This window comes from Sus scrofa, chromosome 12 (genome assembly GCF_054392235.1).
Source record: "Sus scrofa isolate SSC_HxYL_T2T_F1_AM1 chromosome 12, Sscrofa_HxYL_maternal_Yorkshire_Landrace_v2.0, whole genome shotgun sequence".
Taxonomy (NCBI): Eukaryota; Metazoa; Chordata; class Mammalia; order Artiodactyla; family Suidae; genus Sus; species Sus scrofa.
Window position 1 is genome coordinate 40434099 of NC_139394.1, and position 27777 is coordinate 40461875.

Here is a 27777-nt window from a genome sequence, read left to right on the forward strand (position 1 = left end):
CCCTGGCCTGAGAACATCTTTCACATGTCATGGGTGTGGCCAAAAAAAAAAAAAAGACCTGCAACTCATTCCAGTTAGAAAAACACAAGATTGGATTATTCTATTGAGAAATAGTTTTATTAATCTGCTCACAAAAACTTAACCTAAGCAGTTTAATAGCTTTTTTTTTTTTTTTTTGGCCACACCCGAGGCATGTGGAAGTTCCCAGGCCAGGGATCAAACTCGGCACTGCAGTTTCAGCCTGTGCCACAGCCGCTCAACACTGGATCTTTACCTCCAGCTGTGCCACACGGCAACTTCCATAATAGCCATTTTTAAAAGCTAAGTCACAGTCCATCTCTAACTCACATGATGAAACCTCCTCTGGTATTCACAAAACATAGTAAATGAAATGCTACACAAAAGTGCTACATGCGAAGTGTTTGTTCCTTTATTCTCAAAGACAAGGAGAAAAGAAAGCACATAGTGTACTTGAAAATTCTAGAAGCAGTTGAGTCATTTGTATCTGGTAGTTAGGGGCTTGGGTTCCTGCCCTTCCCTTCTCAGCAAAGCCAAGAGTTCACCTGAGGTAATACATTTGCCTTGAGGGTGAGGACTGAATTGCAGCAAATAACTTACATGTATTTGCATATTTAATCAGTACTCAGAAGAGATTATAACAAAAACCTGTTCTGGAGAGTTGCTTACTCATGGCCTTTGGAATTGTGTGGCGCTGGGACAGGCAGGTGCCAACTGTTTGCTCATTCGCTGACCTACTGGCCTTCCACAGTTTGCTGTGTGGGTGTTGAGACTACTGAAATAAAGTGAGTTGTGTTAGATGGCCCCCGCTGTCTACCCGAACACCCTGGATTCATTTGCGATCTGGGATCCTAGTTCTGCAGTTGGGCTACTGGCCCAAACTGTGGCCCAGAGCAAGTGAGTCAGTTCTGAGTGGCTGGCTCTGACTCTCTGGGAACAGAGACGAAATGCAGCCTAGAGCGCTTGTCAGCCAAATCCACAAATGTGTGGCAGTTTGGAAACCCTGGACATCTGTTCCTCTTCATTTAAAATAAACCTTTTTGAAAAGCACGGCGTTGCTTGGCTCCTCAATGCGTTGGGTCAGCAGCAGTTGCCGCTCTGAGGCAGCCTAGAAGCGGAGTTAGGAAGTTGGGAATCTGGGGCGCGCTTCCGAGAAAAGTGGACCTGCAGCGCCTTGGGAAGGGAGGCAGGATTTACGGCCGCCGGTCCGTTTGGAAATCCCCTTCTGCGGTCGGCAGCCCAGGTGTGCAGCCCGCGGGGGAACCGTTTCCACATGACTCAGGACGCGACGGGACGGCCTGGCCGCACTCCAGCACGTTTTCCACCATGGAGGGTCTGTTTGCGTTGGAAACCACATTCCTGAATTCTTGAGGGGACGCCTCTGGCTGATTCTGAGGATCGGCCTGAGAGGGGACCCCCCCGCCCCCGGCCCTTTGGAGCGTTTCCAGGGAGGGGTTGCCACGGGTCGCGCGGCTCGCGGGGACGGCCTTCCCCCCCAAAGCCCTGCGGGGAAAAGCCTTGTTTATTCAAGGAGGCCTCCGAAGGCCACGTTTCTCGCCCCCCACCTAATCCCCAACGTCATTTCCCTTTGTTGCCATCTGCCCCCCTCGAGGGAACAGCCTGAGCAGCTTTTTCCTTCAGGCCGCGTCGACTGACCCCGCCGGACAGCATTGCTTCATTGTGTCCCCGTCTGTTTCCGATGGGGGGCGGGTGTTTTCTCGGAGGGCGGCGGCTTGGGATTTGAAAAGAGGGGTGGTTCCGCCTTTCCCCGAAGGTGGGGGATGACTGTTCACATTACTTTTGTCTTCCTTTGGCTCCTCACCAGGTTGTGTAGGAAACAAAAGAGCAGCTCAGGTTCACTTCTCTTGGCAGTAAGTGCTGAAGCCCAACGCTCCACGTCACCAGAGAACCTTGTTGTTCTCACCCTCTTTTCATTACTTAAGAAGATAAAAGCCAAAAATAACAAGAGGAGGCCTTTTTCTGCCTTTCATTTTTTTGGGCACCTCCTAGTGTCTTGAGAATCGGTTTCACTTGAGTGACAGTCCTAAGCCTCTTCAAGCAGCCAGACTTTCTCTATCTAATCTCACTTGGTTTGGTTTTTTTTCTTTGGTTGGGTTTTTTTTTTTTTTGGTCTTTTGAGGGCTGCACCCGCGGCATTTGGAGGTTCCCAGGTTAGGGGCAGAATCGGAGCTGTAGTCCCTGGCCTACACCGCAGCCACAGCCATGCCAGATCCAAGCCATGTCTGCGACCCACACCACAGCTCACCAGCAACCCCACTGAGCGAGGCCAGGGATCGAACCTGCATCCTCATGGGTGCTAGTCAGATTTGTCTCCGCTGAGGCACAAGGGCCACACCCTTGAGGCTCGCTCCAGTCTGCCTCTTGCACCAGCCCCTTCTTCCTGCTCCTGTGTCCCCTCCATGGTTTGTTCTTTGTTCACAACCACTGATCAAGATTAGCTCCCAGGAACCTTCTCTGATGTGCCCTGTACCAGGAAACACAGTGGATTTATTGTAACTGTGATAATGATTGCTTGCTTGCTTTGCACCAGGCACTGTTTTCAATGCTGTTTTATGTGTATTGTATTTAATCATTAAATCCTTACAATAGCCCCATGAGGAAATTAAGCAGAGAAGTCCAGTGATTTGCTGGAGGAAACAAGGAAGTAGAGCAAGAATTCAAATATTCTGGATCCTAGCCACTCAGTTCTGCGGAAAAGTCTGGTACAAAAGTCCAAACTTCTGCTTACTTGTTTCATCTTATGATCACAAGGTAGGTGATGGGGAAAGGGAGAGTGCAGCACATTAAAAGGCCACAGCTGAAAAAGTTTTGCATTTAAATTGACGAGCAGCCTTTGCACGTCCCTATGCCAAGTGTTGGAAAAGCCAGCTCCACTCTTAGCCATCCTGTGTGGGCAGGTTCCTGGTAATGTTTGCTGTAATTATGATTACAAGGCAATTTCTACTTGTACAGACCTTTTTTTCTTTTTCAAAGCACTTTCACATCTTGAGTTTTATTTGGTCTTCCTAACAACCCTATGAAATATTTAGGGCCAGTAGTGGTATTAGACACATTTGGGGAAGAAATTTTTTTATCCACTTTTTAAATCTCTACCACTTAAGGTACTATAGGGAAGAGACAAAGCTTTGGAAAAATGATCTCCCTCTGGGAGTTTTCAGTCTTCTTGGCGGTTATGCGTATATGCAGGTAAATACAATGTAGAGTCAAGATGAAGGCCATGAGAAAGAGAGTTGCTGACTAGGAAGGATCTGGAATGATTTCATGCTGATGTGGCAATTGAATTGCCAGGTAGGGGCGGGGCCAGGGGAAGTCCTGGGAGACAGCAGGAAGGCACCTTCGGGGGAGCTGTGTGTAGGATGGGTAGAAGAGACAAGACCAGTGAGCCATATTCTTTGCCCACCTTCGTTTCTGTGTCCTTTCAAGTGCCTACCCGTAATTCACAACTTGTTTTCCATTTTCTTGTTTTTGCTGTTTCCTCCTCTAGAACAGAAGTCCCATAAGAGCGGGCACTACTGTGCTCTCCTTGGTGTGCCAAGCACAGGGTAGGGTCTCAGTGAGTATCTGCTAAATGGATGTTGCAAGAGTCCTGGTGAAGCAGCAGTGGAGATTTAAGGGCAGGCAGGAGGTGCTACCTAAGGAGAATCCAGGTAACGGTGAAATAAAGCAAGTGGAGTATACATGAAGAAGGAACCAGAGAACCCTAAGAAAGCAACACCTCCTGATCATGCAGCCAGGAATATAGGAGGGACCCCGAGTTTGAGTTGGTGCCCCTCCTATATTCTGTCTTGACCACTTGGAGGGAAGATACCAATTGAATTGTGCGCCCAATAAAAGTGTATGTCAGCTTTCCTAACTCCTCATCTCCTGGTGAACGTGCTGCCCATAGAGACCACTCTCTTAATTTCTCCCTGCCAGAGAATAAACTGGACATTCTCCAGAGAATTCTCTAGAGTAATATGTCCTCTGTACCTTTTTGTAAGTGATCATCTAAGCCTTGACTTGTTCTTGAAAAATGGCTCTGTAGGAGTTCCTTCCTGACTCAGTGGGTTAAGGATCTGGCATTGTCACTACTGTGGCTCTGGTTACAGCTGTGATGCAAGTTCGATCCCAGGCACAAAGACTTCCACATGCCCAGGGCGTGGCAAAACAAAACAAAACAAACAAACAAACAAAGCCCGGAATGGTACTGTGACTGGACCTTGGAGCCACAGGAAACTGCTTTAAAATTCCTCACCGCTGTTGTATCCTGTCTGCTTAACCAATGGCTCCTCCCTGTGAGAATTGAGAGGATGGTAGTTCCTGGATAGATTGTCTGTCTTTATAAGGAGAAAAATTTGGCAATGTGATTTCCTGTATATTTCCACTGGAGTCCAAGATTCCAGCAGTGCTGGCCTAGACAGCAGTGGCAGCCACCTAGAACCCAGATGTCATTAGTATTCCCAAGTAACTACGAGGGCATCCTCCCAACTGCCTTTGCCAAGCCAAAAGGCAGAATCACAGCTTTATTACACCTTCTAGAGCATGTGGTAAAGGCAGCTTTCCATTTGGCTGCTTTGGTGCTGGGGTTGTTTACATGTTTCAGTAAATGAGTTATGCTTATTGAAATCGGCTGGGTAGGAGTTCCAAATAAATGACATATGACCACAGTCATACCACTCACCAGGAGCACCGGAGTTCAGGAGAGATTTACGTGTGTAATAATCCCTTCGTAGAGAAGAGGGGCACAAAACTGGAGTATCCCATTCTCCAGAGGGTGCACGGTTTTTGAAGCCTGAGAGAATTGGGGGTATCACTGTTCCTGGCTTTCTGATGGAATCAGACAAAATGAGATACCTGTCTGGTAAAAGCACACATGTGTGCGAGTGCTTTGCACAGTTTTAGAAGAAAAAAAACAACAACCCTGAAAAATAGTGCTTATAGAAAAATGTAAAGATCAAAGAAATGTTCAGATGTTCTGCGTTTTCTTCCAAGTGTAAGCTGTCTGAGCATAAAAGACTTCCCTGGTCTCTGCAAGGAGGAAATAAAAAGTTCTGTATATATACATATATATAAAGGATTTCCTACTTTATACACCTCTTTTTAGGCTGCTCCTAGATTTTGAATGTGATATATTTACAGGTCTTCCCTGTAGTAGGCAATATATATGTTGAGACAACAGGACCCCAAAGTTAGTCCTTTTTTAATTTTTTTGGCCACACCTGTAAGAAGTTCCCAGGCGAGGGATCAAACCTGAGCCACAGCAATGATAACACCAAGTCCTTAACCATTAGGCCACCAGGGAACTCCTTAACATCCTTTTAAAAATCACTAATTTATTTATTTATTGGCCACACTCGAGGCATGTGGAAGTTTGGAGGCCAGGGATCAAACCCAGGACATAGCAGCGTATGGCCAAAAATGTTCTGAAGCTCCCATTCTTGTTGGCCTTGGGTCCTAGCAGTGGAAGGAGAGCAGGGGCAGGTGGGGTCACTGGACGTATCTCTCATCTGTATCTTCAGGTCAGTGAGGGACAACTCCACCCCTGTCCTTCCTGAACAAAATCAAACATAACTGTATAGACGAATCTGTATGTTTTTCACAACAGACTTTTCTGTCAGTCTCTGCTGTGACAGCACATAGAAAGGGAACAGTGGGAGAGGGGGAATGGCTAAACTTTAGAAAGCTGGAATTCCAGGGCAAGGAATTTAGATTTTAGGCAAGGGCTTACAAATTTAAAAAAAAATCTTTTTAGGGCTGCACCTGCGGCATATGGAAGTTCTCAAGCTAGGGGTCGAATCAGAGCTACAGCTGCCAGCCTATGCCACAGCCACAGCAACATGGGATCTAAGCCACATCTTCCACCTACACCACAGCTCATGGCAACGCCGGATTCTTAACCCACTGCGTGAGGCGAGGAATTGAATCTGCATCTTCATGGATACTAGTTGGGTTTGTTACTGCTGAGCCACAATGGGGAACTCAGAATTTATATTGCATGACGGGAACTCCCAATTTATATTGCTTTGAATGGCTTTTAGTTATTTGAGATGGCTTCGGAAACAACACATTTTTACTTATATTTCCAGATCTGTAGTTTCATCTAGTACTTGGGGGATCTGCTGCTAATATGGGACATTAAAAGGGATTTACTGTGTGTCAGCTTTACAGCTTTTCCATAGTTTTTTAGACATTTATATTAATCTGTTCAGTAAACAAAGAGTTTGTATATGAGCCAGGCATATGCTTTGCAGCAAGGACTATACCATAGTGAACTCCTTAAGGGCAGGGGCCAGGTTTAACTTTTTTATTTCCCCATCTTTGCACAATGTCTTTCCTTTCAGGTGTTCAATGGATATTTGTTGTACGCAGTTCATATCCTGCCTCTTTCATACCATTCACATGAGCTGTGCTTAAGCAAAGGCCTTTAAAAAAAAACCAGGAGTTCCCGTCGTGGCACAGTGGTTAACGAATCCGACTAGGAACCATGAGGCTGCAGGTTCGGTCCCTGCGCTTGCTCAGTGGGTTAACAATCCGGCGTTGCCGTGAGCTGCAGTGTAGGTCGCAGACACGGCTCGGATCTGGGCTCTGGTGTAGGCCGGTGGCTACAGCTCCGATTCGACGCCTAGCTGGGAACCTCCATATGCCGAGGGAGTGGCCCAAGAAATAGCAAAAAGACAAACAAAAAAAACCAAAAAAAACAAAAACAAAAACAAAAAAACCCTCCTGGGAGTTCCCTGGTGGTCTAGTGGTTAGGACTCGGCAGTTTCTCCATTGCTGACTAGGTTCAATCCCTGGTCTGGGAACTGAAAGTAGTAAATAAATATGGAAACTCCTCTCATTCTGCTTCATCCATGTTTCTTACTATTCTGCTTTCATGAACTCTCACCTAGTAAGGACAAGTTTTGTTCAACTCCAGTTTTTACAAATCTCAGGACTTTACTCCTGAAATGTCTAGAATAGCCCTGTCTAATAGAAATACAATGCTAGTCATATATCTAAAGTTTTAATAGCTACATTTAAAATATAAAAAGATTGTGATGGAACATGATAGATGATAATGTGAAAAAATGTATAAATGTATAACTGGGTCACTTTGCTGTAGAGCAGAAATTGACAGAACACTGTAAATCAACTATAATAAAAATTTTTTTTAATAAAATAATATGTAGGAGTTCCCGTCGTGGCGCAGTGGTTAACGAATCCGACTAGGAACCATGAGGTTGCGGGTTCGGTCCCTGCCCCTTGCTCAGTGGGTTAACGATCTGGCATTGCCGTGAGCTGTGGTGTAGGTTGCAGACGCGGCTCGGATCCCGAGTTGCTGTGGCTCTGGCGTAGGCCGGTGGCTACAGCTCCGATTCGACCCCTAGCCTGGGAACCTCCATATGCCGCGGGAGCGGCCCAAGAAATAGCAACAACAACAACAAAAAAAGACAAAAGAGAAAAAAAATAAAATAAAATAATATGTAAAGAGAAACACACCAATTTGAATAATCTATTTAACCTATTATATACAAAATATCACTTCACAATTTAAGATATTAATATTTTACATTATTTAATTCATATTATCTTCAAAATCCAATGTATATTTTACACTTACAGCCCTAACTACATGTGGCTAATGGCTACCTTATTGGACAAGCAACAGTGGACAAAAGATTGGACAAAAACCTTTGTATTTTTGTGTACTTTCCATGTAAGTAATTAAATTCAAGTAGGACAACAGTATTCACTGTACTGGCTCCATCACTGGCAAAGGACATAAATTCAGGTAAGATAGAATGATTTGCTAAGTGGCATATAATTTAGCTTGCTATTTTTATAAGCTATTCTTAGATTTTCAATTATCAGGTAAAATCCATAACTCAAAAACCATGACAGGTTTTTTTTTTTTTTTTTTTTTTTTTTTTGTCTTTTTAAGGCTGTATCTGCGGCATATGCAGGTTTCCAGGCTAGGCGTCGAATCGGAGCTGTAGCTGCCAGCCTACGCCACAGCCACAGCAATGTGGGATCTGAGCCGTGTCTGCAACCTACACCACAGCTCACAGCAATGCCGGATCCTTAACCCACTGAGTGAGGCTAGGGATTGAACCTGCGTCCTCATGGATGCTAGTCAGATTCGTTTCTGCAGAGCCACGATGGGAACTCCGAGGTTTTTTTTAAATGCATGTGAGCTATTGGCAGTCCTTTGGGACCCTCATCAGTTCCCCTGACCTTCCTTTTATTCATCTATTCCTGCTTCACTAAGTGCTCCCTAAAGTCTAAATGATGGGATTTTCTCTTTTCCCTCTTCTCCCCTGAATGCCTTATCTTCTCCATCACTGACCTGACACTGTGTTCTCCAGAAATGTAAAGTATTTACATTACTGTTTATCTTAACAGTATTGTTAGTGGAAATGGGATTCCGTTTATTAATAAGGCTGACCTCGTATCGTCTGAGACATTTCAGAGTGTAGGAGTACGAAGTTATTTAGTTAAAAATATAAAGCCAGATTTTTTTAGCCTACATTCCTAACACCCAGAGGAAACAATGTGATTGATACAGATGAGCAAACAACTCTTAAATTAAATAATTGATTATTTGCCAAAAAATGACAAGTTGGCGGGCAAAGCCATATTTGGTAGGTAGGTGGGAAAGCAAGAAGGGGTTGACTGCCAAGGCTTGGACTCATGGGGAGAGAACAGTGGGATGGGAACATATGGAGCCTGTTTTAAAACAAAATTTTAGACAGGAATGCAAGTGTGATAAACACGGTGGTCAGGAGAGGAATCACTGGTATGTACACAGCAGAGTAGTCTACAGAGCCTGTGAGATGCTTCAGACAAATTTAAAGCCTCATCTAGAGGTCCCCAGTTCATTGTTCTTTATCTTGTACCACATCTTTGCTGTAAAAAATTTGAAAGTGGACATGGGTGAGATAAGCAATAAGCCAGAGGAGTTCCCTGGTGGCCTAGCAGTTAAGGACCCAGCATTGTCACTACCGTGGCTCAGGTTCCATCCCTGGCCTGGGAACTTCCATATCCCATGAGTGTGGCTGAAAGAAAAAAAGAAAAGCACAAATAGGGGAGAGTGAAAATGCCTAATAATAGGAGTTCCCGTTGTGGCTCAGTGGGTTAAGAACAGACTAATATCCGTGAAGATATGGGTTCTATCCCTGGCCTCGCTCAGTGGGTTAAGGATCCAGCATTGCCGTGAGCTGTGGTGTAGGTCACGGATGTCTCTTGGAACCCAGTTGCTGTGGCTATCGTGTAGGCAGGCAACTGTAGCTCCAATTCAACCCCTAGCCTGGGAACTTTAGGGTGTGGCCCTAAAAAGAAGAAAACAAAACCTTGAAAATAAGAAGCAGTTTGAATTTATACTGCACTCGCTGCCTATAGGAGTGGATCCTGGCTCTGTGAGACAATGAGTGACATGCAGCATGCCAGTTACCCAGTAATCTAGGAAATTACATATTCAAAGCTTTGAATCTGTATGTCTAGGAAGTTATGATTCTAATATTGTCCTGGCTGTTTGGCCATTACCTCCACACAAGTCAAAGTATATTTCCAATGCCACCCTTTATCTTGAAGCTTGGGCATCAGCTTCTCTGTGTTAATTTTTAAGTTATCACAACTCTGATAGCAAAAAGTATATATTGTTCCAAATAAGAGAAAAATTGTCTGTGTAAACATTTAAAACAACTTTGTAAATATTTAGGTATCCACACATACCAAATAATGCAGTTGTGAATCATAAAAGGGGAGTTCCCTGGTGGCCTAGTGGTTAAAGGATCCAGCTTGTCACTGCTGTGGCGCAGGTTTGATCCCTGGCCCTGGGAACTTTCACAGGCTGTGGGCATGGCCAAAAAAAAAAAAAAAAAAAAGAGGAGTTCCCACCATGGTGCAATGGTTAACAAATCCGACTAGGAACCATGAGGTTTCGGGTTCAATCCCTGGCCATGCTCAGAGGGTTAAGGATCCAGCATTGCTGTGAGCTGTGGTGTATGTAGGTCACAGACACAGCTTGGACCCCGCGTTGCTGTGGCTCTGGCGTAGGCCGGCGGCTACAGCTCCGATTCGACACCTAGCCTGGGAACCTCCACATGCCGTAGGTGTGGCCCTGGAAAAGGCAAAAAGATAAAAAGACAAAAAAAAAAAAAAAAAAAAAATCAATTCACAAAAGCGAATGAACCCAGGGCTCTGTCTTATTGGAATTTAGTCACCTGCCATTGATTCCATGAGTTGCCAAATCAGAAATATACTTGTCCCTATTGGTAACTTACATATAGAATTATTAATTCTATTAATATAGAATTATTTCCACTTATGACTTTAAGCTTGTAACAAGGTTCCTCAAAATCAGCTTACCCTCTCGTGAGGTAATTCAGTTACGCATCTTCGTTAATACTGGTTTAGTTGGGGAAACTGTTTCAGTCTTTGCATCTCTGCAATGCTGAACTATTACTTTTAACTTCATTTTGTGAAAATTATGATTTAGTTATTTTCAAGTATTCTTGGGTTAACAGCAGTGGGTGTGCCTTTTAGCAGCTGAACAGACCACTTTTTACATTCCTTAGAAATAAGATATGGTTTAGTATTTTAAATCATAGCAACAGTTGATAAGAAAAACAGCAAAAAGGTAATCATTTCCATATGGAAAGAAAAGGAAGAAATAGTGAATCTGTGAACTGTCATTTTTCCATATAAAAATAAGTCACCACTAGTAGATTTGGCAGAAAGGGCAAATGTTCCTATTTGTTCCCGTTTTACATTTGTTAATATAGTGCATGTGATGTGTTTTATTGAAATACACCATTTTGAACTCAGTTGCCAATTTCCAAATGTGTTTTGTCCTTCTGAGCGAAACCCACATCTGTATGTGTCAGTTTCATCTAGCACAGTATTTCCTTAGAGATCATTTTCCCAACTTAGTTAAGTGGTTGGTGGAAGCTCTTACTGCTTTTACTGAAAATAATATAACCATCTTCCACACCTGCTAAATACCTGTAATTTTTTAAAATGATTTTTATTTTTTCTTTTTACAGTTGCACTGTGGAATATGGAAGTTCCCAGGCTAGAGTCGAATTGGAGCTGCAGCCACTGGCCTATGCCACAGCCACAACAACGCAAGATCTGAGCCAAGTCTGTGACCTACACCACAGCTCACAGCAACGCCTGATCCTTAACCCACAGAGTGAGGCCAGAGTGATCCACATCTTTATGGATCCTAGTGGGGTTCCTTAACTGCTGAGCCACTAAGGGAACTCCTCTATAAGTAGTTTTAAAGCACCAGTTGAATAAAATCAGTTTCTGCTCTGGCGTTTTAAGATCTAAAAGAAAAATCCATGTTTTCTGATGCCAAGAAAATTTAAGAAAAGCAAAGTATGACTTCCTGAATGGCTCACAGCGTTAACTACTCGGCGTTGATTCTGCAGTGGCTGTGGCTCGACACCTGGCTCAGGAACCTGCCTGTGCAGCAGGTGCGGCCACTTGTTTAAAAAAAAAAAATAAAAGTAAACATTTTCTTATTTACTTTTACATTTAAGCATGATAAACATTTACTAACAAAATCCTGACATTTATTTTTATTTTTGTCTTTTTCTTTTTCTTTTTTTTTTTTTTTTGCCTTTTCTAGGGCAGCTTCCGCGGCACATGGAGATTCCCAGGCTAGGGGCTGAATTGGAGCTGTAGCCACCAGCCTACGCCAGAGCCACAGCAACAACTCGGGATCCGAGCCGAGTCTGCGACCTACGCCACAGCTCACGACAATGCCAGATCCTTAACCCGCTGAGCAAGGCCAGGGATCGAACCTGCAACCTCATGGTTCCTAGTCAGATTCGTTAACCACTGCGCCACGAGGGGAACTCCTGACATTTATTTTTAAATAGCTGCTTAGAGTGGAAAATCTTACACTGTTACATAGAATAAAACAAAATAAAAATGGATGTTCACATGATAGCATTTGACAACAGCTCCCTCTTGTGGTTCAAAACACTCACTTCAAAGATGAACGTACTGGAGTTCCCGTCTGGCTCAGTGGTTAATGAACCCAACTAGTATCCACCAGGGCTCAGGTTTGATCCCTGGCCTTGCTCAGTGGGTTAAGGATCCGGTGTTGCCGTGAGCTGTGGTGTAGGTCGCAGACGTGGCTCAGATCCCATATTGCTGTGGCTCTGGCATAGGCCGGCAGGTACAACTCCCATTGGACCCCAAGCCTAGGAACCTCCACCACCACATGCTGCGGGTGTGGCCCTAAAAAGACTCCCCCACCCCCGAAAAAAAAGATGAACATATTTAAATACAGAATTTTTATTTCTTAATTTAAAATTGTGCAATGAAAGTTTAGCTCATATTTAGTGAATACTTTTAGGAATAAAGAGGGAAGGTTTAATTTAAGGCTGTAAGAACAAAACAGAATACTCTCTTTTTTGTTCTAGGGTTCCAACATCTCAGAAAAGTGTTGCCAAAGTTATTTAAAGAAGCACCAATTTTTTTTCTTTTCTTACAAAGGAAGATACTAAGTAGATGTTTTCACTGAAAACAGGTACCATAACGGGTTTTCCTCCCTTTCTGTGGCTATAATATGCAGGAAGGAATCAGGATTTGACTTTGTTATTTTAGTAGATGGAAATTTGAAAACTTTACAGAGAAAGTAGTATTGAAAATATTTTAGTCCAAAAATGACTTAAGGTTCAAAAATCAGAGGTTGCAATAACTGGCAATCACCTGTTCTAACAATGTAAAACTCTCCAAAAAATCCTCTTCTTCAATTCCGTATTTTGTGTATTGATGAATGTAGGCTCTGGTGAGAGAAACAAAGTGTGAAATAAAAATCTCAGGCAAATGAATAACTCTTGAAGTCAAACAATAAAGAGACCTCTCCTAGCTCATGAACACACGAAGGGAGATGGCAAACTCTCTTAAAAGTCTTATCTTTGCTTCAATGTTTACTCCAAGTCAGCGAACTTTCAAGGTTTATGTCAAGCTCCCTGTCTTTTTAGTGTCCAAGACAGTGACAATAAGAAAATAGGAAAAAGAAGCATATTCTTTTGACAGACACAAGATTTGACTGTCTACCCAACACATACTCAACAACTGACAGGAGTTTATAACTGGGTTCAGCGTAAACTTGATTGTCTCTCTTTTTTTTTTTTGTCTTTTTAGGGCCACACCTGTGGCGTATGGAGGTTCCCAGGCTAAGGACTGAAGTGGAGCTGTAGCCTCTGGCCTATGCCACAGCCACGCCAGATCTTTAACCCACTGAGCGTGTGCCAGGGACTGAACCTGCGTCCTCATGGATGCTAGTCAGATTCGTTTCTGCTGAGCCACAACAGGAACTCCGGGTTCAACATAAACTCTAAAATAAGTGCCTGAGAGGAGTTCCCGTTGCGGCTCAGCGGAAGTGCATCTGACTAGTATCCACAAGGACGCAGGTTTCATCCCTGGCCCCACTCGGTGGGTTGGGGATCTGGCATTGGTGTGAGCTGTGATGTAAGTTGGAGATGAGGCTCAGATCTGGCGTGGCTGTGACAGCTCAATTAGACCCCTAGCCTGGGAACTTTGATATGCCACACGTGTGACCTTAAAAATAAAAAAATAAATAAATAAAAAGTACCTGAGGAAGTTTATCTAAGGTGTGAAACTGTAGAAACACATTAATCCAGTTCTAGGAACAAAGTGAAGCCTCCCAATTGTTTTTCAGACAACACTGAATTTGCACTTTGCCAGGTGGCCCCTTTAATACTCCCAATCTCTCAGAATGTTCTCAGGCAGGAGAAGTCATGTTAAAAAGAATATCAAGGGCAGATATGAGTTAAATTTATGAAATAATGGCTGCTAACCATTTAGTGAGAGTGGGAAGCGAACCACATAAGAAAAGGACAGAGAGTTCACAGTCCTAAGGACTAGGGGGTTTATGGAATAGCCATGTTCAGGATAGGAGGCCTTGGGAATTCTAGCTATCAGGATAGGAGGCCTTGGGAATTCTAGCTAATCAAAGTAGAGTCTTATCGGATCTTTTGAGGAATTTTTTTTTTTTTTTTTTTGCTTTTTAGGGCCGCACCCATGGCATATGGAGGTTCCCAGGGTAGGAGTCTAATCAGAGCTACAGCTGCCGGCCTACACCACAGCCACAGCCACACCAGATCCAAGCTGCATCTGCGACGTACACCACAGCTCCTGGCAATGCCGGATCCTTGACCCACTGAGCGACGCCAGGGATCGAACCCACAACCTCATGGTTCCTAGTCAGATTCGTTAACCACTGAGTCACGATGGAAACTCCCATTTGAGGGATTTTGCTTTGACATTAAGTAATGATGGCAGAGGTCTGGGAACCTGGTAACATAATTCTTAGTATCAGGCAGACATTTCCTAGTACTAAGTGGAGTTGAATGCAATATCTCTTGCTGAGCAAGATCAAGATCTTTTTCATTCTAAAGGATCTTATTTTGGAAAACATGTTATTGTCCTTGCCTTACAGTCAAACTTCTACTTTCATTTCATTTAGAAACCACTTATTTAGTCAACAGCAATAACATGGAACAATATTAAGGATTTATGAGTCAGGTACCATACTAGATATTTTTTACATTATTTCATGTAATTCTTACCACATATATCCGCTCAGTTTGGACCCACTGTGCAGAAAAAAAAAAGAAACCCTGAAGTAACATGTCCAAAGCTTCACACCTACAAAGTGGTAGCCATGCCCATTCCATGCTATAGATTGAATGTTTGTGTTGCCCCCAAATTCATATGTTGAAGTCTTCACTCCCAAGGTGATGATATTAGGAGGTAAGGCCTTTGGGGTATGATTAGTTCATGAGAGTGGAGCCTTCATGAATGAGATTAGTGCCTTCAAGAAAGAGGCCCATGGGAGTTCCCGTCCTGGCTCAGCGGAAACAAATCCGACTAGGAACCATGAGGTTGCAGGTTCAATCCCTGGCCTTGCTCAGTGGGTTAAGGATCTGGCGTTACTGTGAGCTGTGGTGTAGGTCACAGACGCGGCTCGGATCTGGTGTTGCTGTGGCTGTGGCGTAGGCCAGCAGCTACAGCTCCATTACACCCCTAGCCTGGGAACCTCCATATGCTGCAGTGCAGCCCTCAAAAAGACAAAAAGACAAAAAAAAGAGAGAGACCCATGAAAGCTCCTTTGCCCCTTCTGCCACTTGAGCACACAGTAAAAAGCCACCACATATAAACCAGGAAGTGGGTCTTCACCAGATATAGAATCTGCTAGTACCTTACTCTTGGACTTCCCAACCTCCACAACCATGAGAAAATTAATTTCTGTGGTTTAAAGCTACCCAGTCTATGCTGTTTTTGTTACAGCAGTCCAAAAAGACTAAGACATTCCAGATGCTGCCTTGTGTTTAACATTGTATTACCTGCCTCAGGTTAGGAAAAGTTTGTAGATTTATTTTTTACTTACTTTGAAGCAAACATATTCCATGCTTTGCCCACAATCACATCAAGTGGTTTTACTAAGAACTGGCTATTGCTGACCAATGCTGCCGACTTCTCATATTTGCTAAAGGCTCGCTGGGTTTTCCACACATTGAAAGCGTGAACAGGCTCTAGCCAGGAAGTGTAGAGAGCTGGATCTTTAAATGCTCCTGGGGCAAAACAACAAACCATTGTTTATAGCATGAATAAATTTTGGAAACAAATTAATACATAGATATTTCTTAGCCGTTTCACCAGAAATATTTTGTTTTGCCTTTTATTGATTATTTATTATTTATTTTTGGCCCTGCCCAGGCATGCGGAAGTTCCCAGGCCAGGGATCAAAACTGTACCATAGCAGTGCCACCAGGGAACTCCTGTTTTGCCTTTTTTTTTTTTGGCTTTTTAGGGCTGCGCCTGAGCCATATGGAAGTTCCCAGCCATACGGGGATCCAATCTGAGCTACAGCTGTGAGCCTACACCACCGCAGCAACTTGGGATCCGAGCTACATCTGTGACCTACACTGCAGCTCATAGTAATGCTGGATCCTTAACCCACTGAGTGAGGCCAGAGATCGAACCCCCACCCTCATGGATACTAGTCAGGTTCATTTCTGCTGAGCCACAATGGGAACTCCCTAACCTTTTATTAATTCTCTTATTTTAAAGTTTAAAATGAAGAATACGAAGAAAGTACACCATTTGATTGACTTGAGTGATTTCTTTCTTTTTTTTTGGCCACGCCCTTGGCACGTGGAAGTTCCCTGGCCAGGGATAGACCTGACAGCAGTGACAATGCCAGATCCTTTACTGCTTTACTGCTAGGCCTCCAGTTGACTCCTTGAATGACCTTTTTTTTTTTTTTTTTTTCGTCTTCTTAGGGCCGCACCTGAGGCATATGGAAGTTCCTGGGCTAGGGGTTGAATTGGAGGTGCAGCTGCTGGCCTACACTACAGCCACAGCAATGCCAGATCTGAGCTGCATCTGTGATCTACACTGCAGCTCATGGCAACACTGGATCCTTAATCCATTGAGCAAGGCCAGGAATTGAACCTGCGTCCTCATGGATTCTAGTCAGGTTTGTTACCGTGGAGCCACAACAGGAACTCCTGAATGACCTCTTTTTAATTATTATTAGATATTTATTTTAAGACATATTTCAGGAACAAGATTATTTGATTCTTTTTATATCACAGCGAGAGGCAACCAACTGGATGCTGCTGGAATCATCAGATAAAGATACTATAAACCTAGAGACTTGCCATAGAAACACAAAGCTAATAAGAGTACTGCTCTTTCAACTTCCTGGAGACGTAATAATGCCTGTCACAGAGACCATTAGTGGTCCCACAATACCTGATCTCCCCTTCTCCTTTAGTAACAGAATCCCCGAATTTTAACTGTGATCATGGCCACCCTTGCAGCTAGAGGTGGCACACCATCCAGTTCCAGTCAAAGAGATATAAACTCGTGTGTGGTGTGTGACCCTAGGAGGAGGAAGAGGCCTGCCCTTCTTTGCTTATTCCTACAAGATTTCATGGCTGAAGCTCAAACAGATGTCTTGGACTAAGGACAAAGCCACAAGGTGAGGATGACAGAGCAACCAGACTTAGGAATAAAGAATTAAACTCCTCTAAGAGTTCCCATTGTGGCTCAGTGGTAACAAACCCAGCGAGGATCCATGAGGACTCGGGTTTGATCCCTGGCCTCGCTCAGTAGATTAAGAATCCAGCGTTGCCTTGAGCTGTGGTGAAGGACACAGACACAGCTCAGATCTGGCATTGCTGTGGCTGTAGTGTAGGCCAATAATTGCAGCTCCGATTTGACCTCTAGCCTGGGAACTTTCATATGCCAAAGGGTTGCCGACCTAAAAAGCAAAAAAAAAAATTAAACTTGTCTTTTGTTGGACCTCTATTTTTGATGTCCAGTCTCATACTTAGTGATACAATGGTTACATTTTGCTACTAAAACCTATAATTATTATACTTTCTTTAAGAAAAAACTCGGGGACTTTTTCCTCTCCTTCCTTCCTCCCTCCCTCCCTTCCTTTCACCATAGGAACCATGTATGCATGCAAAACACACATCTTAATTTTCACCTTAACTTTGCTTACCCAGATCTGCATTGTGCACATCTTTCCCTCGAAGGATGACCAGGTTAGCAATGGAAGTGTTAAAATGAAACTCCTTGTTGGTAGACATTTTACTAAGAGCAGGAAGTCCTGATAAAGGAGGCCGGATCTGCCAGTCGATACCTACACAAGGAAAAAAAAGCAAGAGATTTTACAAATGGCTTTGAACAAGAAGAGAAAAATGTGGACGTTTCCTTGAGGTGCAATGGATTAAGGATCTGGCATTGCTGCAGCTGTGTCACAGGTTGCAACTGCAATGTGGGTACAACCCTCAGCCTAGGAACTTCCGAGTGCTTTAGGTGTGGCCAGAAAAAAAAGAGAAAAATGTATCATGACATGTATATTTTATATAAATTTCCATTTGATAAGTAAAAGTTGGGGGGGGGTTCTTGCTAAAAATTTAAACATTCTTCTTTGGTTGACCTAAAATGATTTAAGCTACTCAATCCTGGAGTTCCTGTTGTGGCTCAGCAGTAACAAACCTGCCTAATATCCATGAGGACACAGGTTTGATCTCTGGCCCCACTCAGTGGGTTAAGGATCTGGTGTTGCCATGAGCTGTGGTGTAGACCAGCAGCTGCAACTTCAATTTGACCCATAGCCTGGGAACTTCCTGGAAACTTGCCCTAAAAAGGCAACAACAACAACAAAATTACTCGATCCTGAGAAAGGCATGAAACATTCCTTTTTTCTTTTTGTCTTTTTGGTGCCACATCCGCAGCACATGGAGGTTCCCAGTCTAGGGATCCAATGGGAGCTGTAGCCGCCAGCCTACACCACAGCCACAACAACAAAGAATCCAAGCTGTGTCTTCCACCTACACCACAGCTCATGACAATACCGGATCCTCAACCCACTAAGACCAGGGATCGAACCCCCATCCTCATGGATGCTAGTCAGGTTCGTTAACCACCAAGCCACAACAGGAACTCCTTCTTTTCTTATAATAGGTGAAGTATGTGGTATATAAATTATACCTAAGTAAAACTATTCAAAAAGGAGTTATTGGAGTTCCCGTCATGGCGCAGTGGTTAACGAATCTGACTAGGAACCATGAGGTTGCAGGTTTGATCCCTGGCCTTGCTCAGTGGGTTAAGGATCTGGCGTTGCCGTGAGCTGTGGTGTAGGTCACAGACGTGGCTTGGATCCTCGTTGCTGTGGCTCTGGTGTAGGCTGGCGGCTATAGCTCCGATTCGACCCCTAGCCTGGGAACCTCCATATGCCGTGGGAGCGGCCCAAGAAACAGCAAAAAGCCAAAAAAAAAAAGGAGTTCTTGCAGTTCCCTGGTAGCTCAGTAGGTTAAGGATCCAGCGTTGTCACTACAGTGGCCTGGGCTGCTGCCGTGGCACAGGTTCAGTCACTAGCCTGGGAACATCCCAAATGCATGTCTGTGGTCAAAAAAAAAAAAAAAACCCACAAAAATAGTTCAAAATTCATGACATGATGTCAAAGCTCTACTTGTTATATATATAGCATTCTATATCACTGAGGAATAAAAGGTAATCAACTATCTGAAAATTAAAAAAAAAGAAAAGAAAAGAAATGAAGCCAAAGTTGAGACCTTAAAAAACTGATGTTAAAAAAATGCAAAAGTCGAATTCCCTGGTGGCTTGGCTTAGCAGGTTAAGGATCCAGTGTCGTCACTGCTGTGGCTCAGGTTGAAACTGTGTCTCAGGTTCTATCTCTGGCCCAGGAACTTCCACATGTCAAGGGCTCGGCCAAAAAGTAAGTAAATAAATAAATAAGAGTAAATGAGGATAGGAAAAGTTAAGCAAATAAATTTTAAAATGGGAATGGAAGTAACAAAAAAGGCATCATTAAAATAAACATAAACCCCAGGAGTTCCCTGGTGGTTCAGCAGGTTGAGGATCTGGCGTTGTCAATGCAGCAGCTCTGGTCACTACTGTGACCTGGGTTTGATCCCTGGACTGGGAACTTTTGTATGCCCCAGGCACAGCCAAAAGAATAAAAGAAGGATTAAATCCATAATACTATGTTTCCTTCCATCCAGGCCACCACTGATTAGGAGAAAACAAAAAACCTGTCGATTAAACTATTCAGATTATTAAATGTTACACTTATTGAAGAGTTCTTTTAGAGTAATTTAGGTTTATATTTTTAAAAATGTCATTTTTTTTTTTTTTATCTTTTGAGGGCCACACCCACGGCATATGGAGGTTCCCAGGCTAGAGGCTGAATCGGAGCTGTAGCCGCTGGCCCACCCCACAGCCACAGCAACGCCAGATCCAAGCCGTGTCTGTGGCCTACACCACGGCTCACAGCAACGCCAGATCCTTAACCCACTGAGTGAGGCCAGGGCTCGAACCTACAACCTCATGGTTCCTAGTTGGATTCATTTCCGCTGTACCACGACAGGAACTCAAAAATCATGTCATTCTTGAACATACATAAAAAATATATACATATAAGAAAATAACTCAGTTAAGGCTTTCCTAAAATGTTTTCCCATTCAGTGACTCTATCACTCATTGACTCAGCATTAAGGATGCCTATGTTTTTTCACGTTATTGTGCTCCGTGCCTTCAGAATGGAGGTGATGCAGCATTCCTTAAAGAAATCCATGAAAATGCTAAGTCACTGGCTCTTAAACTGGCTTTGCACATCTACCTTTGACTGCTGCTTAAGGAATGTTGCTAAACTGGTCTGTTTATCATGATGACTGGCTCTCCCCCATCGCAGCAGAAAACTAAAGGTTTATTTTCTGGAAGGGTATGACTGCGCATCTCTGATCTGGAGAACACCAGGGGCAGAGGTAAGGGCAGGGTACACACCAAAACCAGAGAGATCAAGTGAAAATCCAGAAAACCATGGCCCCACCTCTTCCCCCAGATCACTGGAGCTTTGTCTCAATCCTCTGAGCAGAATATCCAACACTGCAGAGAGGCAAAGAGAATATCCGGGAGGACAAATGTACACTAGCCAAAAAGGGTAACAACAACAACAACAAAAATTGATTGAAACAAGTCTGAAGGCTCTAGGGGAGATTTCTTTTTTCTTTCTTTCTTTCTTTTTTTTTTTTTTTTTGCCTTTTTAGGGCTGTACCTGTGGCACATGGAAGTTTCCAGGCTAGGGGTCTACTCGGAGCTGCAGCTGCTGGCCTACACCACAGCCACAGCAATGGAGGTTCCCAGGCTAGGTCTGAGCCATGTCTGTAACATACACTGCACCTCACAGCAATGCAGGGTCCTTAACCCACTGAGCAAGGCCAGGTATTGAACCCAAATCCTCATGGATACTAGTTGGGTTCCTCATCGCTGAGCCATGACCGGAACTTCTAGGGGAGATTTCTTAAAGAAGTTGAAACTGACAGAATACGTGAATATAAGCAGACCTCAGAGATTTTGCAGGTTTGGTTCCAACCACTACAATAAAGTGAATTATTGCAATAAATTCAGTCACACAAATATTGTTTTTAGTTTCCCAGTGCATATACCTTAATTAAATTTTTTTTTTTTTTTTTTTGGTCTTTTTGCTATTTCTTAGGCCGCTCCCGCGGCATATGGAGGTTCCCAGGCTAGGGGTCGAATCGGAGCTGTAGTCTCCGGCCTACACCAGAGCCACAGCAACGCGGGATCCGAGCCACTGCAACCTACACCACAGCTCACGGCAACGCCGGATCCTTAACCCACTGAGCAAGCGCAGGGACCGAACCCGAAACCTCATGGTTCCTAGTCGGATTCGTTAACCACTGCGCCACGACGGGAACTCCTAAAAAATATTTTATTGCTGAGTTCCTGCTATGGCACAATGGGATTGGTGGCATCTCTGCAGCACCAAGGATGCAGGTTCAATCCCTGGTTAAAGGATCTCCCGTTGCCACAGCTGTGGTGTATGTTGCAGCTGCAACTCAGATCTGATCCCTGGCCTAGAACTCCATATGCCATGGTGCAGCCAAAAAATAAAAAAATAATAATTTATTGCTGGAGTTCTCTCGTGACACAGAGGGTTAAGGATGCAGCGTTATCACTGCTGTGGCTCACGTCACTGCTGTGCTGCAGGTTTGATTCCTGGCCTGGGAATTTCCACATGCTGTGGGTGCAGACCAAAAAAACAAAAAATTATCACTAAAAAATGCTAACCATTATCTGAACCTTCAGAGAACTGTAATCTTTTTTCAATAGTAACATCAAAGACCACTGATCACAGATCACCATGACAAATAAAATAATGAAAATATTTGAACTATCGCAAGAATTACCAAAATGAGGAGTTCCCATTGTGGCTGAGCGGGTTACAAATCTGACTAGTATCCATAAGGATGCAGGTTTGATCCCTGGCCTGGCTCAGTGGGTTAAGGATCCGGTTTTGCTGTGGCTGTGGTATTGGTCACAGATGCAGCTGTGATTCGACCACTAGTCTGGGAACTTCCATATGCCGCAGATGTGGCCCTAAAAAAAAAAAAAAAAAAGCCAAAATGAGACAGAAACAGAGTGAGCAAATGCTGTTGGAAAAATGGCGCCAAGAGACTTGCTTGATGGAGGGTTGCCACAAACCTTCAATTTGTGAATGAACACACTATCTGCCAAGTGCAATAAAATACAGGTGTGCCTGTATATCAAGAAACAGTTAAGTGGAGAAACAGGGTTGAATAATTGACAGACAGATAGAAAAACTAAGCAAACAGGAAAAAAAGCAATTACTAACTCCAAAGAAAATACGAAATTATACGGGAAGGGAAAAGCAATCACAGAATACTCTGCTGCCCAGCGTGAATAGCATTTATTGGGTCATGATACTGTAAAGCTGAATATTGTTTTAACTCAATAATGAGACTGCTGCTATCAGAAGGAGGAGGAGACTGAGGGTGTTTTAGGGCTTAGGGGCCAGTGTGAGAAAAAAGCTAAATCCTAAACCTCCAGGGTGGGAAGTAAACAGGCAGTCTAAATAATTAGAAAATCTATAAATGGCAGTGAATAGATGAAAACAGTAAAAGAAACAGCAAAAGAGTTTTGAAAACCATCTACCTCTGGGAAGGAGACAATAAAAGAAGGTTATGGACTAATAGTTTTAACAGGCTTCACAGAATTATTTGACTCTAATTCCTGTTCATATAATAAGTTATGGCTCATACACAGTAGAAAATTATGTAGCTAAGACTAAGGCATGTCCAAATATATTGATTTGGAATAAAGGCCACAAGATACTACATTAAAGAAGTTGTAAAGGAGTTCCTGCTGTGGTGCAGCGGGTTAAGAATCCGACTACAGTTCCTATTGTGCCTCAGTGGTAATAAACCTGACTAGCTTCCGTGAGGATGGGGGTTTGATCCCTGGCCCCGCTCAGTGGGTTAAGTTTTCAGCATTGCCATGAGCAGTGGTGAAGGTCATAGATGCAGCTGGGATATGATGTTGCTATGGCTGTGGCATAGGCCGGTAGCTGCAGCTCCAATTTCACTCCTATCCTGGTAATTTCCATATGATTCGGGTACGGGCCTAAAAAAAAAAAAGGAATCTGACTGCAGTGGCTGGGGTTGAAGGTTTAATCCCTAGCCTGGCGCAGTGGGTTAAAGGATCCGGCACTGTTGCAGCTGCAGCTCAGATTCAGTTCCTGGCCTGGGAACTTCCATATGCCTCAGGTGCGGCCATTAAAAAAAAAAAAAAAAAAAAAAGGAAAGAAAAAGAGAAAAAGGAAGTTGTAGAACAAAAAATACATATAATGTGAAGCTTTTTGTTTTGTTTTGTTTTTTTGCCTTTTCTAGGGTCACTCCCGCAGCATATGGAGGTTCCCAGGCTAGGGTCTAATTGGAGATGTAGCTGCCGGCCTACACCAGAGCCACAGCAATGCAGGATCCGAGCTGTGTCTGGACCTACACCACAGCTCATGGCGACGTCGGATCCTTAACCCACTGAGCAAGGCCAGGGATTGAACCCGCAAGCTCATGGTTCCTAGTCGGATTCGTTAACCACTGAGCCACGACGGGAACTCCAATGCTAGTTTTATTTTTTTATTTTTTTGGCTTCATCTGAGGCACATAAAAGTTCCCAGGCCAGGGACTGAACCCATGCCACAGCAGTGACCCGAGTCACAGCATAGACAACACCAGATCCTTAACCCACTGAGCCACCAGGGAATTCTTAGTAGTTTCATTCTTTTTAAGTCTGTGTATGTATATCCTCTAATTCTCACCAGAATAAATTAAACTAGCAAAAGTAAATCAATGAAATAAAACTTTAAAATAAACTGTTTTAAATAAAACATAAAAATAAGGAAGTAAAATTATAATTTAGCTTAGTTTAGAGGGTGAAGCCAAAAGCCATGGAAAATTCTTCCCAGCTCTTACATTCTAATCAAGAAACTGCAAGCATGTAGGCTCTGCTGAATCGTTATGACTCCCACGTTCCTTTCATTTCCCCTGTTTTTGAGAAAGAGCGTGTGCCCGTTATCCTATGCCTGTTCCACTATGGTCTGCTGGGCATGGGGTGTACTTAAAAAGCCATACTCAGGAAATCTCACCAGAGGAGTATAAATGCATACCCGGACCTGCTTTTTTTTTTTTTTTTTTTTTTTTTTTTTTTTTTTTTTGGCTTTTTGCTATTTCTTTGGGCCGCTCCCACAGCATATGGAGGTTCCCAGGCTAGGGGTCAAATCGGAGCTGTAGCCACTGGCCTACGCCAGAGCCATAGCAACTCGGGATCCGAGCCGCGTCTGCAACCTACCCCACAGCTCACAGCAACGCCGGATCCTTAACCCACTGAGCAAGGCCAGGGATCGAACCCGCAACCTCATGGTTCCTAGTCGGATTCATTAACCACTGCGCCAAGACGGAAACTCCCGGGCCTGCTTTTTGATGATAAAATTTTGGACTTTAAGCTGATGTACTAATGGAATATAACTTGGGGGGGCCTTGGAAGGGATTAAGTACATTCTGCATATGGGAGGACAGGATCCATTAGGGGACAGAGGGCAGAGAATGGTAGCTAGCCTCCACGCTGAACCCCAGCGATCCTGGCCTCCTGGTATTCAGGCCCTGGTGTAGGCCCCTCCCCAGGGGAGAGGGCTGACCTTAATTACCAAAAGGATGCTGCACAATGGCAGTGTGTGACTTCCAAACCCAGGTCATAAGAGACACTGTCACTTCTGCTTGCTCCCTCTTGGACTGCTCACTCCTCCTGTTGCTAAGACATGTAGAAACAGATACACTGCAGATGGCAATTTTTTTTTTTTTTTGAGAAAGTAAAGTGAGGATTTTTTTAGGTAAGAAATACACACCTCTTAAACAGGTGGGCAGAGAGACGAGCAGCCCATAGGTGGCAATATTAATGGGGTCAAGATTCATAGAGAGCAGTCTGAGAACATATGAAGAGTTTTATCTCTATATCCTTCTACCTGGCTAGTGACATTACTATGCTTATTCCTATATTCATATTTCCAGGAAATGAAAACATTTAAATGTTCAAAACCCTCTAACTGTGGAAAAATGTTGACACACACTCTACATGACACTGTGTGGAGTTCCCTCGTGGTGCAGTGGGTTAAGGATCCAGTTGTCACTGCAGTGGCTCCGGTCGTTGCGGCATGGGTTTGATCCCTGGCCCAGAAACTTCCACATGCTGTGGGCATGACCAAAAAAAAAAAAAAAAAAAAAACCCATAAATGACACTGTGGTGTATTGACCTAAGAGGGCCCAGAGCAGCACCTCTTGCACTGCCCTGAGGATCGCTGTGTTCCTTGAGATGATAACAGGTATTGCTAGAAAAACAGGTACTGTGGCCAAAAAGTTCAAGAAGCATTATTTAAGCTCTGAACTTTCTACTTATCTCCAAACCTGAGTACTTATCTCAGGTACTATACCTAAAATTCCTAAGGTATTACAAGTAAATGCAGAGGAAAGTCTACTTTCATAGTATTGAAACCTAACTCACTATAATTGGTAAAATATATACTCCCCAAACAATACAGCGTAGTGATTTCTAGCTAAACCTGATAGACTAAACATACCAGTTTGCTCCCCAAGTCTCACTAACAAGATATACAGGAAGGTTTTTTTTGTTTGTTTGTTTTTGTTTTGTTTTGTTTTTTTAAAGGCATAAACTCAAGAACAAAAATAGAACAAGAAAGAAGATAATGGCAACAAAATTTTGGAAGCTGGAAAGCAAATGAATCAGTGGTTACTGCCTTAGCAACCAGGGAAAGCTGAAATTTCTGCCCAGAGTGGAGGTCCCATCGTGGCTCAGCAGTAACGAACCCAACTAGTATCCATGAGGATGTGGGTTCGATCCCTGGCTTCACTCAGTGGATTCAGGATCTGGTGTTGCTGTGGCTGTGGAGCAGGCCGGCAGCTACAGCTGCGATTTGACACCCAGCCTGGGAACTTCCATAAGGCTCGGGTGCGGCCCTTAAAAAAAAAAAAAAAAAAAAAAAGACAAATAAAAGAAGTGATAGGAGGATTAGTTAAAAGTCGGTATGAAAAGCAGTTAGGGCCCCAGACCCTTCCCTACTTCCTGCAGTGGGGGGAGTGCCCCCCTCTCTCCTAGAAGAAGGTTTCTGCTCAGGAAAGGCTAAACCAGTGAGGCTCTGAAAATACAGCAGTAGACAAATCAGATAAAGATCTCTGCCCTCAGCTTTCTGTTGAGATAAATGCTAGATCCACACTAAGGAATCCCAGAATGCTAGAGACAAAGAGAAAATCCTCAAAGATACGAGAGAGAACAAAACAGGTTTAGGAATCTGGTTGAAGTGGGATTCCTCAACAGCAACACTGGAAGCCAGAAGGTCCTAGAGCAATGCCTTCAAAAAACTGAGTAAAAAGGATTCCCAACTTCAAATCCTCTGACTGGGCAAACTATTGAATTTAATAGTAGAATGCCATTTGCAGCCTTAAAATCTCTCCCTTCTCTGTCCTCTTTCTTAGGAAGCTCCTGGAGCGTATGGTCTGTCTGTATGAGGGAATAAGACCAGCAAGCATAGGCTCTGACATCTAGGAAACAGGCTAGAATACAGGAGGTGGCAGAGTTGCCAGGGCTGGCTGCTCCTAAGCCTGGAGAGTAAGAAGCACAGACTGGCCTGGGAGGCTGAAGGCTTCCCGAAGGGACATCTCCAAGCAGATGACGGATGTCATAAGATTACCCGATGCATTTGAACATGCTGAGGAGCGTTTCACTTTTATGGAAAAGGTTAAGGGGTGGATTAGTGACAGGTACAAGGAATACTGACCAAATAATATAATTATTAACTCTAGGAGGAAAAAATAAACCGTGTATGAAGTAAAATGTAATCTATGTGTACAGTACCTGGCTCACCTGTGAATAGTATTTACATAGCAAAAAGAATACAAACACGGAAAACGGATCCAACCCCAAGTACTGTTATAACTACACTGGGAGGAGGGAAGGAGAGGTATGTGTGCATCGGGAATGTAAGAAAAATTCAATTCTCAGGTTCACAGTAGGAAGGCAATTGATAAAATTTAAACCTGGACAATAAAGTAACAGTATAAGCAAGACATTTAGAAATATGGAGGCAAATTCCAGAAGAAACAGCTAAAAACACTGAAAATAGTTTTTGCTGAGCATTGGGGAAGGGTAGAACAGGCTGTTCTCGTCCTCATTATAAATTCCTATCAGGAATTCCCACTGTGGCTCAGCTGGTTAAGAACTCAACATAGTATCCATGAGGATGTGGGTTCAATCCCCGGCCTTGCTCAGTGGGTTAAGGATCTGGTATTGCTGCGAGCTGAGGCATAGGTTGCAGATGTGGCTCAGGTCCAGTGTTGCTGTGGCTGTTTCAATCCTTAGTGTGGGAATTTCTATATGCCACAGGTTTGGCCATAAAAGGAAAAACAAAATTCGTACTGGATAATTACTTGACTTTTTAAAAAAACTGAGATGTAATTTACATACAATGCAATGTTCAGATTTAAATATACACTTAAATGGCTCAGGTTGCTGCTGTGGCGTGGGTTCAGTCCCTGACCTGGGAACTTCCGCATGCTGTGGGCTCAGCCAAAGAGAAAATAAATATATTTAAAACACCCCTATGTTCACATTTTACTTTAACAAAAATAAAAGTAAATATCACACTCATATGAAATTTTTTTTTGAGAAACAGAACCATGACGTGATTACTAAGTCAACCTGGGATATTCTGGTGAGTTTCTGCAGGAGCCTCCCTGGCCAGAAGAAAGCACCATTATTTCAACTGGCCCAAGCCACTTTATATTGAGAACTTCAGTGCAGGCATTA

General features: G+C 43.5%; 2 protein-coding genes across 5 annotated transcripts in view; one reads left to right on the forward strand and one right to left on the reverse strand.

The window, feature by feature from the left end:
* The window catches only part of TUBD1 (tubulin delta 1), a 140806-nt gene that overhangs the window by 97110 nt on the left and 15919 nt on the right, over positions 1-27777 (reverse strand). For 3 of the 4 annotated variants that reach the window (XM_013981124.3, XM_003131670.5, XM_005669003.4), the window contains 3 exons: positions 17558-17698; positions 15431-15614; positions 12291-12799 (listed from right to left, as the gene is read on the reverse strand). The exons of the other annotated variant lie outside the window; for it this stretch is intronic. In XM_013981124.3, the coding sequence (XP_013836578.1) occupies positions 12697-12799; positions 15431-15614; positions 17558-17698 (428 nt within the window). In that variant the 3' untranslated portion in view covers positions 12291-12696. Of the gene's footprint in view, positions 1-12290; positions 12800-15430; positions 15615-17557; positions 17699-27777 lie in introns of those variants that run through there. 4 annotated transcript variants of the gene reach the window in all.
* LOC146398209 (uncharacterized) lies at positions 818-27567 on the forward strand. Its single transcript, XM_084983010.1, has 8 exons — positions 818-915; positions 1126-1351; positions 2629-2790; positions 3524-3686; positions 7621-7789; positions 12435-12541; positions 16869-17029; positions 26448-27567. The coding sequence occupies exons 1-4, from the start codon at positions 818-820 to the stop codon at positions 3605-3607; spliced, it is 570 nt and encodes a 189-aa protein (XP_084839136.1). The 3' UTR covers positions 3608-3686; positions 7621-7789; positions 12435-12541; positions 16869-17029; positions 26448-27567.